Genomic DNA, 12,537 nt, shown 5'->3' with positions numbered 1-12,537 from the left:
CGCTATAAGAGGCCAATTCGTGTTTTTACCTATAACTGCACCGATCTGTGTAAAACTTTGTATGCGCACTCCCTAGAGGTCAAGGAAAAACCTTTGCCCTGCATTTTTCACATCTGCCTTTTAAGCGCCACCAGGAGGACGACTTATGTAAAACATTTTTTTTATATTACTCCTTCCGATTTTATCCAAATTTCACACAAATCGGTACACATGATCTCTATAGTCATGTGATCAAGACGGATGTGTTTGATTTTTCATATTCCATCCTGATTGGCTAAGATTGACATCTAAAGTTTGCAGTAGTGGCTTGTTTTGAACAAAATGCCGCAAATCATGAACGCAGCATCCGATTGCGGCCAAACTCTGCACACACATTCACACCATGTTGAGGAGCAAATGCCACCCTTTTAACATTGGCCTGTTATAGCGCCACCAGCAGGTCTAGTTTAGCAAAACACATTTTTTGAACCAAATGCCTCAAATCATGAATGCAGTGTCCGATTGCCGTGCAAGGCCTAAGAAGAAATGGCACCCTTTTCACATTGGCCTATTATAGCGCCACCAGGCGGCCACAATAACCTACCTGACCTGGCGGAGACCTGTGCTCCGAGGAGCACTTTTTCTAGTTATTTGTATAAAGCATGCCATCAAAACAAAGGATGATCACATCAACATGTGAACATGTTTTCTCTCAGCCGTGATGCAGAGCATTGCTCGTAAGAACCAGTGGCCGCTGGACAAGATGACTCTGACCGTGGACGTGACCAAGAAGACTAGAGATGACTACGGACATCCGCCTCGAGAGGGAGCCTACATCCACGGCCTCTACATGGACGGTAGGAAGGAAAACTAAATGATACAACTGCACGTTTACACTCCTTTTTTCCACAAACTTGGCCGATGTCCCGTACTTCTTTGTTTTAATGTGTAGCACGGTACAGCTAGGTGTTGTCATTAACCCATTCAAACCGGTAACGCATCTGTGTAACCACTTTATCCATATTTTATACTTTGGCTATTCAAAAATAGCAGATATACAAGCTCATAGGGCGGCACCGAGTGCCGCCCTATGAGCTTGTAGATCTACTGTTTTAGAAAAATCGTGAAAATGTGTGCAAATCTTTGAAAATATATATTTTAAAAGCAAACATTTGTAACTCAAATCTTTGCTTCTGGGGGGTCCTGGAACAAAATATTTTGAGATGGGGGTCCACGGCCAAATACATATAATTTTAGAGGTCCTTGACATGAAAAACCACTGATATAGCAACATATATATATTTTGTTTTCAAAATGGAAATACTCCAGTAAAGTAAAAGTACCTCAGAATTGTACTTAAGTACAGTACTTGAGTAAATGTACTTAGTTACTTTCCACCACCGCACTGCTGTATACTGTACCGTTCCGTTCCTTAACCGCACCGCCCTGTCCGTCCGTTCCCACCAGGAGCCCGTTGGGACACCCAGAGCGGGGTGGTCTCGGACGCGTCGCTGCGGGAGCTGACCCCGGCCATGCCCGTGCTGTACGTGCGCGCCGTGCCCGCCGAGCAGCAGGACCTGGCCAACACCTACCAGTGCCCGGTGTACCGCACCAAGCGGCGCGGGCACACCTACGTGTGCACCTTCCACCTCAGGACCAAGCAGCCTCCGGCCAAGTGGACCCTGGCCGGGGTGGCCCTGCTGCTGGCTGTCTGATGATGATGTCAGGTACTGAAGGCAGGGATCTCCTCTAAAAAAAATCTATAAACAGACCTGTACCTAGTCAACACTTCTCGACACTTTTTTCCTCATTGGCTGGCCTTGGTAAGAGGCCAGCCAATGAGGACTCGCCATCCTCTCAGACTATGGGATCTGGACACACGGCAGAGCACAGCGGTGTCAGATTTCACTTATCGGCGCGTGAGAGAGAGCGAGAGAGATACACAGACAGAGCAGAGCACAGTGGTGTCAGATTTCACGCACGCACACACACACACACACACACGCACACACGCACACACACACACACACACACACACACACACACACACACACACACACACACACACACACACACACACACACAAAAGACAGACACAGATGCACTCATTTTCTTTATATTGGTAGGCACCCTGTAAATGACATTTAAATGTCAGTCTTGTTTTTTCTACTACAATCTGTTACCCAGAAACTTTCCAGAAACCGTGAATTATGTGATGCCATTATCCATCCATTATGTGATGTTTCCATTATCATATTTAGACCTCAGGCCCATTTTAAAAAAATGGCTTCTAAACAGTTTTCTGAAGATTTTTTTTTCCCGAAATATATCGTTGTTGGCAGAAACCTTATCTCCATATTCTAACTTTTGGTGTGTTTTTTTTCTCGTAAATGAACACCTTACTTGGTCATACTACGGCGTCACACAAAACTACCAAAGGTTTTCGCGCCGCGTTTCGAGCTTGTAGATCTGTTACTTTTGATGTTTTTTATTTGAATCCTTAATGTAACAGTTTTGGACATATGAGGTCCGACAGAGATGCTTTATAGCTCAAATCTAAAATGACACAGTTGCTGTGCCGGATTGAAGGGGTTAACCACAACCACCCCTACAAGGGGAGGTTCATCATTACAAAGGGAAAACAATAATAATACAAATAAATTAAACAACCAATCCAGAGAGCTTGTAGATCGGCTATTTTCGCTAGTATTTTCGAAACATTTTCCATAGTAGTTGTGGCCAAAAAGAGTCATAAAGCCGGATCCAGGATTCTACTGACGGGACAGAATGGGAGAAGAGAGGGATGTCGGGTGGGACCACCGTTTACAGGCCTACTTGTTGGAATGGAGCTTCATGTCTTTCCCACGTGGCATCTAATATTTTTACCTCCTACACAAATCCTCAGTGTTAATTTAACTCTGAGTGAGAGCGTACAAATGGTACACAAATGTGGCTGTAAAAAGTTACATTGTTATTTTTTTTATTTTTTTTGAACAGAGTTAAATTAATATTTTTTTGTCTTAGTCTTCACTGTCAAATAAATGTTGAGTTGATTTGAATTAATGCAGAAATGTCAAAAACAAATATCTCAAATGAAAGAAGGAACATTTTGTAAAAGTTGAATCCGTTTCCTTCTGGGTTTACTGTCATATATAATGTCACTGCGAGATGTATATTGCAAGTGAATTATTAAATTTGACTAATAGTCTACTAATTGAATTGTCCTTGTTAGTGATATTTCAAGATGATTACCAATATGGAATTCTGCTTTGAAATTACGATGAATAGTCTATATATTTTAACATTTCATACTGCTGTCAATCTTTTATGTGCATATTGGACAATGGACAATCCAATGCAGACGTATTTTTGTGTTGTTCAGTGTCATGGATTAAAGTTCTCAGTCGCCACGATTTCAGTCTTTGGATTCCATAGAAGCCAGCATGTCTTCAATGGAAGCATGTTGCGCAGCGAAAATAGCCGATCTACAAGCTCTCAATGCGTCTGCGACGCATTGAGAGCTTGTAGATCGGCTATTTTCAGTTATTATTTTAGGATTAGAGCATTTGAAGTGGTCAAACTAGCAATATTATTTTCAGAGGCATCTTCCAAAACCCTAATAGTCTGGGATATTTCATATAAAAGCCAAGGTTATACAGCCTCAGTCTGTGATTTCATCACCTGGTTGGCAGTATGTAGAACAGCAGGAACAATAATACTAAAACATCATAATTGTTTACATATTGTGCTAGTGTGTGTGGGGGGGTTCCTTTCACACTGTTTCACCAATCGCACATTAGGACTTTAGAGTTCTCATTAGAGTTCTCAACAGGCCTGAAATTTAAGGCCAGGCCCTAACTGGGCCGGCACGAACCGGGCCCGGCTCGAACAATTCCCACAATGTTAGGCCCAAAAACCCACCTAAAATAAAATAATAATATATATATATATATTTTAATCTTTTTTCATGGAACCCGACGCTTGGCCCGGCCGACAGATTAGCATACATTTTCGCCCCGGCCTGGCCCAAAAACGTTGGGTCGGTCAGGGTAGGGTCGGGTTCGAGCAGAATTTGAGAACTCTATTGTCCATACAACATTTTTCAGGCGTGAGATTTAATTTTGCTTTAATCCATGCAGTAAAGAAATGCCAGCCCGCTGTGCTGCGCTGTGCAACGCAGCCTGTTGTTATGAACCTGTTGTAACGTCTTGTTTCCCAAACGGCGCCGAGCGCCGGCCGCTTCTCCCACGAGACTATAATACCGCTTTAGTCCGGGGGACATGATTTGTTGGGGGAGCTTATGTCTCCATTTTAGACCATGTAATTCTGGATAGGGGGGAGCATATTTTATTGGAAGGTCAAGATTAAAAAAGCTTTCCCGGCTGCCCTCTGCTAACTGAATGATACACAATGCCGTCTGCCGGTGGGGTCCCCTCTCTACCCCCCCCCCCCCCCCCCGGCCCCAGAATTCCCAGGAGATGATGTGCATGGCCTGCTATTGACTTTTAAATGAGGCACATTTGACATTGACCTTTGGTACGGCGGGGAGGCGAGCATACTAACAGAATAGTGTAATTCATCCGGGCCTTGGAGCCCCCCCCCCCCCGCCTGGAGAAAGCTCATTGAAAAGGCCCTCTTCTTCCTCTGATAGCGGCACGTTAGATTATCCATCCTTTATCTGCCTCCACTCTGGAGCTTAAAGGATCTGATTAACTTAATATTGACCAAATAAAAACCATACCGTTTAATGAGCCGATTGGCAAACACACAAGCGCTCTTATCTGCAAGAGTGTCGGCATTCGCTGAATCGAGTGCATTGACGCCGAGGCGGGTTAATTTTATACGCGGAGGAGATAATCAGATGTACCAGTGGCTATGCTAAAGCCTGGGTTGTTTGAATATGATTAGGTGCACATTCCCAAGGTGTAGCGACACCGGAGATGATTGATATCTTTTGAGGTCTGCTATCCAGGAGGCTATGATGAATGGTGGCAGCACTTCCAGAGTCAAGGTTAACACCATACACTGGTATACAGTGACAGGAATTTACTTTTTAATCTAGAAGCTTGCCTCACTAAGATTAAAAAAAAATGTATGCAATCATGATAATTAACTGTGCTTTATAATGAATATGTAGTGCGGTTGTTGTTGTTGTTGTTGTTGTTTTTTCACCCCATAAAATTGTTAATTCTCTGGCTAAACAGCCTCTGCAAAGAAGCTATTTCACACATTTATCTAAACAGTGATAAGCTGGATAGGTGACGATAACAAAAGTCTATCGTAAATTAGTGCTTAGAATTTGCCCCCATGTATGAGTCAAGACCCGAGGCCGATTCTACAAATTCCTTCTAAATCAGTAGATCTCAAAACTTTTTTGTGCCAAGGACCCCCAAATCGATATATATATATATATATATATATATATATATATATATATATATATATATGGCCATGGACCCCCAATCACAAGAGAAGATTTGTTAAAAAAAAAGAAGAAATGAAACATTTTCAATATGAAAAATAGCAGATACAAGCTTGCAGTTGATCACAGATCTACAAGCTGGGCTTGTAAATCTGCTATTTTTTAGAACCACTGTTCTAAATTCTAAGAGTTTTCTGAAAAACATATGTTTCTTCAGTATATACTACAGTATATATATATATGTATAGCTAAAATCTAAAATGACACTGATGTATATCCGGATTGAATGGGTTAATGCCATCTGTTGGTGCCCTGTCAAAATAACAGAATAACTTCCCCGCAAAATGATCTACTAAATGTCGCTGTCTGGTAGAAACTTTCCGTCTCCATATTCGATTTTTTTAACATATTTTTAACTTTTCATGTTTTGTTTTTTGTAAGTTAATTGCCTACTTTAGTTAGTTAGAAATCTGCCGCACAAACGTAGCGAAAATATCCACTCTACAAGCTCACAACGTGTCTCACAGTGACACGTTGTGACCTTGTAAATCTGCAAATTTTCATTATTGATTTTTTTTTTAAGTGAAAAGCCAAAGAGGTTAAATGTGTCTGTGGATTTTATAAATATTGAACCAATGAAAAGTATTAAGAAGAGCTTGTGACTAAATAATAGTCGGCGACGGTGAAATGACTGACGCATATTTAGATTTTTTTTTTACAAATTATAGCCGTTTAAATGGCTTGCCAGCGTAAATCACCCCTTGTTTGTCTTGCTCTCTTCGGGTCCGAGATTCTCTCTTAACTGCAAACAGCTGTTGGCTGTTTTGCTCTTAATTTCTTCCCGGTGCCAAAAGGAGCTGGTGGTGGGATGGTGATGTCAGGGGATTGATCCTTGGGTATTGTATTGAGGAGAATCAGCCTCTTCGTCAGCCCTCCTCTCCTCTCTTCCTCTCATTAGCGCTACTAACAGCAGCAGGCCAGTCATTTAGTGACAGGGAAATGATACAGCAGCGCTGGAAAGGAAATGGCAGGGTGCGAGGACCCGGGCACGGCGGGGGGTCATGCCACACAGATAGGGGTGTTAAAAGGCCAACCAGGACACCTGGTTAAAGTCAGCGGGGGCATCTGGGTCACCCCCCCCCCCTCTCCCCCCTCACACGACACGACTGAAAAGAAACAATATCGGTCTCTACTTATCGTGCTGTTATTGTATAACATCGTATAAATCTAACATCATGTTATAGACCAATTATTTGTTTAACAACATTGAGACTGGACGCACAGGTGATTGTTTCATGCAATCAATTCCCAACATATTGTTTCGGGGTCCACTGGTTTCAGTTCATTCAACCTCCTCTCGTGTGTTGGCTAGTGAGGCGCGTCCTAGCTAGCGAGACATGACAAAATGGGTTTCATTTGGTGCTGGCCTGCGCGCGTATATACTGGTTCTTATCAGTGTGACGTCGTCTGTTAATGGGTCTACAGATGGGGTTCGATGTGCTGCCCCCCCCCCCTCCGGTTGTTCATGTTTATCTCATTATTCAAGTTGCGCTGGGTTCAACTTCCAGATACAAAGATACAAAACTACAACTGTAGCTCTGATGTCCGCACGCTTGATGACGTCAACGACCGTGTTGAGCAACACAGATACAAAGCGACAAATATGCTGTGTATCTTTGTATCTGCCCGTGTGAACTCAGCGTATCTGTCGCAGTGGCGGAACAACTCAAAGCCGGGCTGGGAGGCACAGCACAGGGATCAGGCCCCCCGCGCGCGCGCACATCCCGCGCGCGCGCAACATTTTGCGGGTTTTGGGCGGATTCGGTCACTTTTTGGGGGGCTTTTTGTCACTTTATTTCGGTTTTAGGGTTAGGGTATGGTTAGGTTAGGGTTATGTTGTTTAATTCTTATTTTTGCCTGATTTTACCGATTTATTATCTGACGGCCCGGGCCCGGAGGCGGCCGCCTCCCTGGCCTCCCCGGACGCTCCGCCACTGATCTGTCGCTTTGTATCTGAAGTTGAAGCCAGCTCAACTTATTTGTAGCTGTTGTAGCTTTTTGTAGCAGCTACAAACGTTGGGTGTGTCTTTGTATCTCCATGTCGCTGGCATCCACTGGAAATGAATGGTAGCTTTGTAGCTGCCAGTGTGAATGCAGCATGAGGTTTCGTGGTGAAAAATACATATTCATTTGGGGGTCTTTGACATGTTTGCGAGTAACCACTGAGGTACAGTACACACCATGAACATTACAGCAAAGACTCACTGTATAATGTTTTTTTCTTTTATTATCACAAGAGCTTTTTTATTATGGCGGTACAGTACGTGCACAGTGGACCTGCTGGTCCATCCATGGGGGAGGAGCCACATCATGCAGACCAGAGGGAATCTCATCAACGTTGGCAGTACACAAAACATGGACATGAAACAGAATTATGACCGACTTTAGGACAAAAAAATAAAAATAAGTATTCCCAAATAAATAAAGCATATTCGTCCAGTCTGCAAATACTCGACATGATATTATCTCTGTCGGGTGGAAACCTCGTTCAAAACTGTTACTTTTCAGGATTCAAATTCAAATGTAGCAAAAGTAGCAGATCTACAAGCTCAAAACGGATGTGCTACTTTTGTAGCAGATGATCAAGTAGGGCGTTAATTTACGGAAAAAAAACACACAAAAAGTTAGACTATGTAAACAAGAGGTTTCTGCTCGACAGCAATATGTAAAGGGGAACAGGCTGTACATTGAAGGAGATAAAGGGAATTTAGAATATGGTAAAAGAGCATCAATGAATATTTAATTTTTACATTAAACAATATTTACAAATGGGGGTTTTGCAGAGCTCATCTATAACACTTTACATAACACTGTTTCTAAATGTTGGGTCTGGGTTCCACCATATGAACCCTTACAGGTCTGTAACTCTGAGAGTGTTACACTTTTGCGAGTGTTGTTGCTGTTGTCACTGCAGTGGTTTCTCTAAGCCAGGGGTCTTCAACAGGGGGTCCGGGACCCCTAGGGTGTCCTCAGAGTTACTACAGGGGCTCCGCCAAAATCCTTGTGTGATGGGGAACATTAGCCAAAAATACCAGATCTGCAAGCTCACGACACCTCGCGTGTGCGCTTGTAGATCTGCTATTTTCGGGGTTTGGTGTTGAGGGAAAAAGAGCAGCAAGTACAGAGCCAACGTTCAATTTGACTAAGTATTGAGGATTTAAAAGGTTAACTGTCTGAAAGTACACATAACATTATTAATAGAAAAGCTAAATAATGTTCACAACACTGACAATAGTGCTGTCAAAGTCTATGAAACTATCTACGAAATCTAAGTAGAAGTTTAATCTGCGACACAATTTTATACAGTATGTAGTGGGGGTCCCTGCTTCATCTCTCTCTCAGCTAAGGGGTCCTTGGCCTGAAAAACGTTGAAGACCCCTGCTCAATAAGCTAACAACATAACCCAAACATTTTGGTTCACTTGTTTTCTATGAAATGAACACCTAAAGCACATTTTCTATTCCTCGTGTTGCTATGCGGCCAAAAGGTGTGTCAGTAACATGAACCGCAAGATCCCAGAGTGTTCATTTAAACGGCTGTTTTTGCTTTTTAATGCCAAACACACTGAGACCTGCAGGGTTCTGAGTGCTGCTGCCTGACTGATCCACCTCCACTGATTGTCAACAGCTAAAGTAGTTCTCAAAAGACCAGCAATTAGCATGTGTTTTGGATGGGGCGTTTTTGCGTGTGTGTGCGTGTGTGCGTGCGTGTGCGTGTGCGCATGTGTGTTATTTGGCACTGACATTTGATGTGGATCCATGACTCATGCACCCACACGCACACATGCATTCCCTGTAACTTTCAGTGTCGCTCAACTAGGGGTGGGGGGGAATACATTTGGTCATAATCTGTATTGGGTCTTTGATGTTGTTTTGGACATTCTGGCCAAATGTATTGCTGGACTTCAGTTTATTGCTCGGTAGACAGACAGCGTATTTTATTTTTTGTTCAAAAACTAGAAAAGTGTGAAAAAAGCCACTTTAATGGATGCAGATCAAGTCAAACAGGTCTAAATGCTTCATGTGTTGTTCTAATTGCACTCATAATTTAAATAAAATTGATTGATTTTAAGTATTTTTATATGGCTAGTGACAAGTGAAAGGTTGATACAAAATTGCGATGGTTTGCAGAAACATAATATGAATATCAAAGAACTGTGATCTTATCAAATCATGACCCAAGAATTGTGATAAAATCATATGATCCATAGTGACTCCCACCCCTACATACAAACATTTACACATGCACACGTACACACACACACACACACACACACACACACACACACACACACAAAAGAAACAGCACTGCTTAAATGACACATTGTGATAAAGCCTCATGTCTTATACATAATACTGCTGATTTCACTATAATGTTAAAATGCATTGCAAAACTCATTATGAAAAAACTAGTTCACTGTACATCTGGCAGTCATGTTTTCAACTAGCTAAATACAGTACTCAGTTGTTATCAACATACAGAGAGAAAATGAGAAGGGTAACATAAGAAAATAATAGTTTGTTGTGCATATTCTGTACACGGTAAAACCTCAGTGTAAATGTATTCATTTATAACTCTGAGAATGTACAAAATGTGTACATTACATTTGAACATTTTAAGACTTACGGGGCGTGTACAGAGCTTATGAGCTACAGTATGGCTACTACTGTGATGCTGGTTCACCCAGGTTTATTCAATGTGTTCATCACAGAGCGCTGACCTCTTTGTTTGTTGTCTTTTGAGTGTTTATTTAACCCATTTAGACCGGGAACGAATCTGTGTCATTTTTGGATTTCTTTGGCTATTCAAAAATAGCAGAGCTACGAGCTTGTAGATCTGCTATTTTTTTGTTTAATCATGAAAATGTGTGCAAATCTTTGAATATACATTTGTAACTAAAATCTTTGCTTCTGGAGATTCTACAAATGTCTTTTAAATCCTTTCTAAAACTTGTTACTATATCAGTGGTTCTCAAACTTGTCAAAAGTATATGTATTTGGCCACGGACCCCCCATCTGAAAACATTTTGTTCCAGCCAGGGACCCCCAGAAGATTTGAGTTAAAAATGTTCGCTTTAAAAAAAACTATGTATATTCAAAGATTTGCACATATTTTCACGATTTAAAAACAATAGGAGATATACAAGCTCATAGCTATGAGTTTGTATATCTGCTATTTTTGAATTGCCAAAGTGTAAAATAATGCTTTTTAGCTCAAATCTAAAAATGACACAGATGCGTTCCCGGTCTTAATAGGTTAACTCTTAAGGTTGTTACACACCGGCGAATATAGCGAATATACGCAAAATTCGGACTCGTTCCGAATAATTTAAAGACGCTTTTTTGCTTCGCTTTTTCGCTTTTTCGCTCCATGTACGGAGCCATTGACTTTATAAGGTTTAAAAGAAAACGCATTATTCGCACGAAAAAAAACGCCCCGGTGTGTAAGGACCTTTAGGGTGTACAAATTGACCCATAAAGGTTCCACTATAACTCAGAGTTAAATTATTCTCAGGATTGTACTGTGGAGGAGACGTTCACTGCCCTGTAGACATCAGAGAAAAAAAGACTTTATATGAAACGTTATGTTTAAAGAACATATAGATGTCCTTATGATATAGAAAGTGTTGCAGAGCTTACACAGTAAATATTTAGTGTTCATTTAACTCCGAAGAGTGTACGAATGAAACCAAATGTACCCGTAAGGGCCCATTTGGTACACCCTTCTGAGTTAAAGGAACGCTCAGGATTGTAGAATGAATGAAAATAATACATGAGTGTAGATATATAAAACATAGACTACCATAAGCATGTTCTGTTGGAGGCTGTGGTTTGTAAGATCTGTATTCATATTGTTGACCTACATCTTATGATTTTGACGAACAGGACGGTTTCCACCAGTGAGTTCAGAGTGTTTTTTTAGCAGTGAATCTTCATGAAGATCTACACACACATAACCCCACATCTGTGTTCTCAACCGACTCTGGTATTATTCCTGGTCGACTGGCTCCCTCTTGTGGCCGGGCCAGGGTCTCACAGCATTCCTCTGAGCGCTGACTTGAGAGATGTGCTGATCAGTAGCCAAGACGGTGGGGGCAACCAGACATCCAAAATGTGCTGATCAGACGACAAGACGGTGGGGGCAACCAGACATCCAAACTGTGCTGATCAGACGACAAGACGGTGGGGGCAACCAGACATCCAAACTGTGCTGATCAGACGACAAGACGGTGGGGGCAACCAGACATCCAAACTGTGCTGATCAGAAGACAAGACGGTGGGGGGAACCAGACATCCAAACTGTGCTGATCAGAAGACAAGACGGTGGGGGGAACCAGACATCCAGACTTTGATAGACTTCCCGTGTCATCAAGTGTGTTTAGGAGAGCAGAGGTCAACACACAATTGTGAGATCTAGTGACACCGACCATCGGAAGTTCGCGAGATCTGACATTCATTGGCGGGACCGGCCACACCCACATAGGAGTGGGTTAGTTATCGTCTCTGTCGGGTGGAAACCTCATACATCCAAAAACTGTTACTTTTCGGGATTTAAATTCAAAAATAGCAAAAGTAGCAGATCTACAAGCGTTTCGAGCTTGTAGATCTGCTACTTTTGTATACTTTTGTAAGACGCTGTAGTAGATCAAGTAGGGCGTTAATTTACGAAAAAAACTCAATATGGAGATCGGAGGTTTCTGCCCGACAGCAACGATATCAAAGATCTTTGTCAACAGTCAGCGCTAGGCAGGTGTGTAGGCGGTGGTTTCCTTGGCAAATTATTGCAAACTTACTGACTGACAGATGGATAGGGTGACAGGGTGGGTTGACCAGCATAAAGAGCCTCTCTCTGTGTATGTGTCTATGTCCGGGCCTCCAGTCTGTGAGACAGGAAGTGTGAGACAGGAGGTAATGTCTATGTGCGGGGCTCCAGTCTGTGAGACAGCTCAAACTGAGTCTGCTGATTGTCGATGATCAGAAGGTAATCGGTGTATGAGCTCACGTCAGCGCTGCTCTTCTCTGTGATGCCGTTTCCTGTTCGGGATGAGAAGAAAAAAACGACACACAGAACATAAT

The 12,537-nt window shown here is 42.3% G+C and overlaps 2 protein-coding genes across 2 annotated transcripts in view; one reads left to right on the top strand and one right to left on the bottom strand.

Moving 5' to 3' along the window:
• LOC311038733 (dynein axonemal heavy chain 11) overlaps positions 1-1,694 on the top strand; it is a gene marked incomplete at both ends in the record, with an annotated part of 133,044 nt that extends 131,350 nt beyond the window's left edge. Inside the window, 2 exons of the mRNA XM_084048325.1 lie at positions 696-836; positions 1,447-1,694. Coding sequence (XP_083904451.1) covers positions 696-836; positions 1,447-1,694 — 389 coding nt within the window. The remainder of the gene's footprint in view (positions 1-695; positions 837-1,446) is intronic.
• Positions 1,695-10,895: 9,201 nt separating this feature from the next.
• The window catches only part of rapgef5b (Rap guanine nucleotide exchange factor (GEF) 5b), a 64,750-nt gene continuing 63,108 nt past the window's right edge, over positions 10,896-12,537 (bottom strand). The window contains exon 18 of the mRNA XM_084053159.1: positions 10,896-12,495. Within this exon, the coding sequence (XP_083909285.1) occupies positions 12,377-12,495 (119 nt within the window). The 3' untranslated portion in view covers positions 10,896-12,376. The remainder of the gene's footprint in view (positions 12,496-12,537) is intronic.

Source organism: Gymnoscopelus microlampas (genome assembly GCF_963454915.1).
Source record: "Gymnoscopelus microlampas genome assembly, chromosome: 3".
NCBI classification, from domain to species: Eukaryota; Metazoa; Chordata; class Actinopteri; order Myctophiformes; family Myctophidae; genus Gymnoscopelus; species Gymnoscopelus microlampas.
This window is presented reverse-complemented; position numbering and strand designations above follow the sequence as displayed.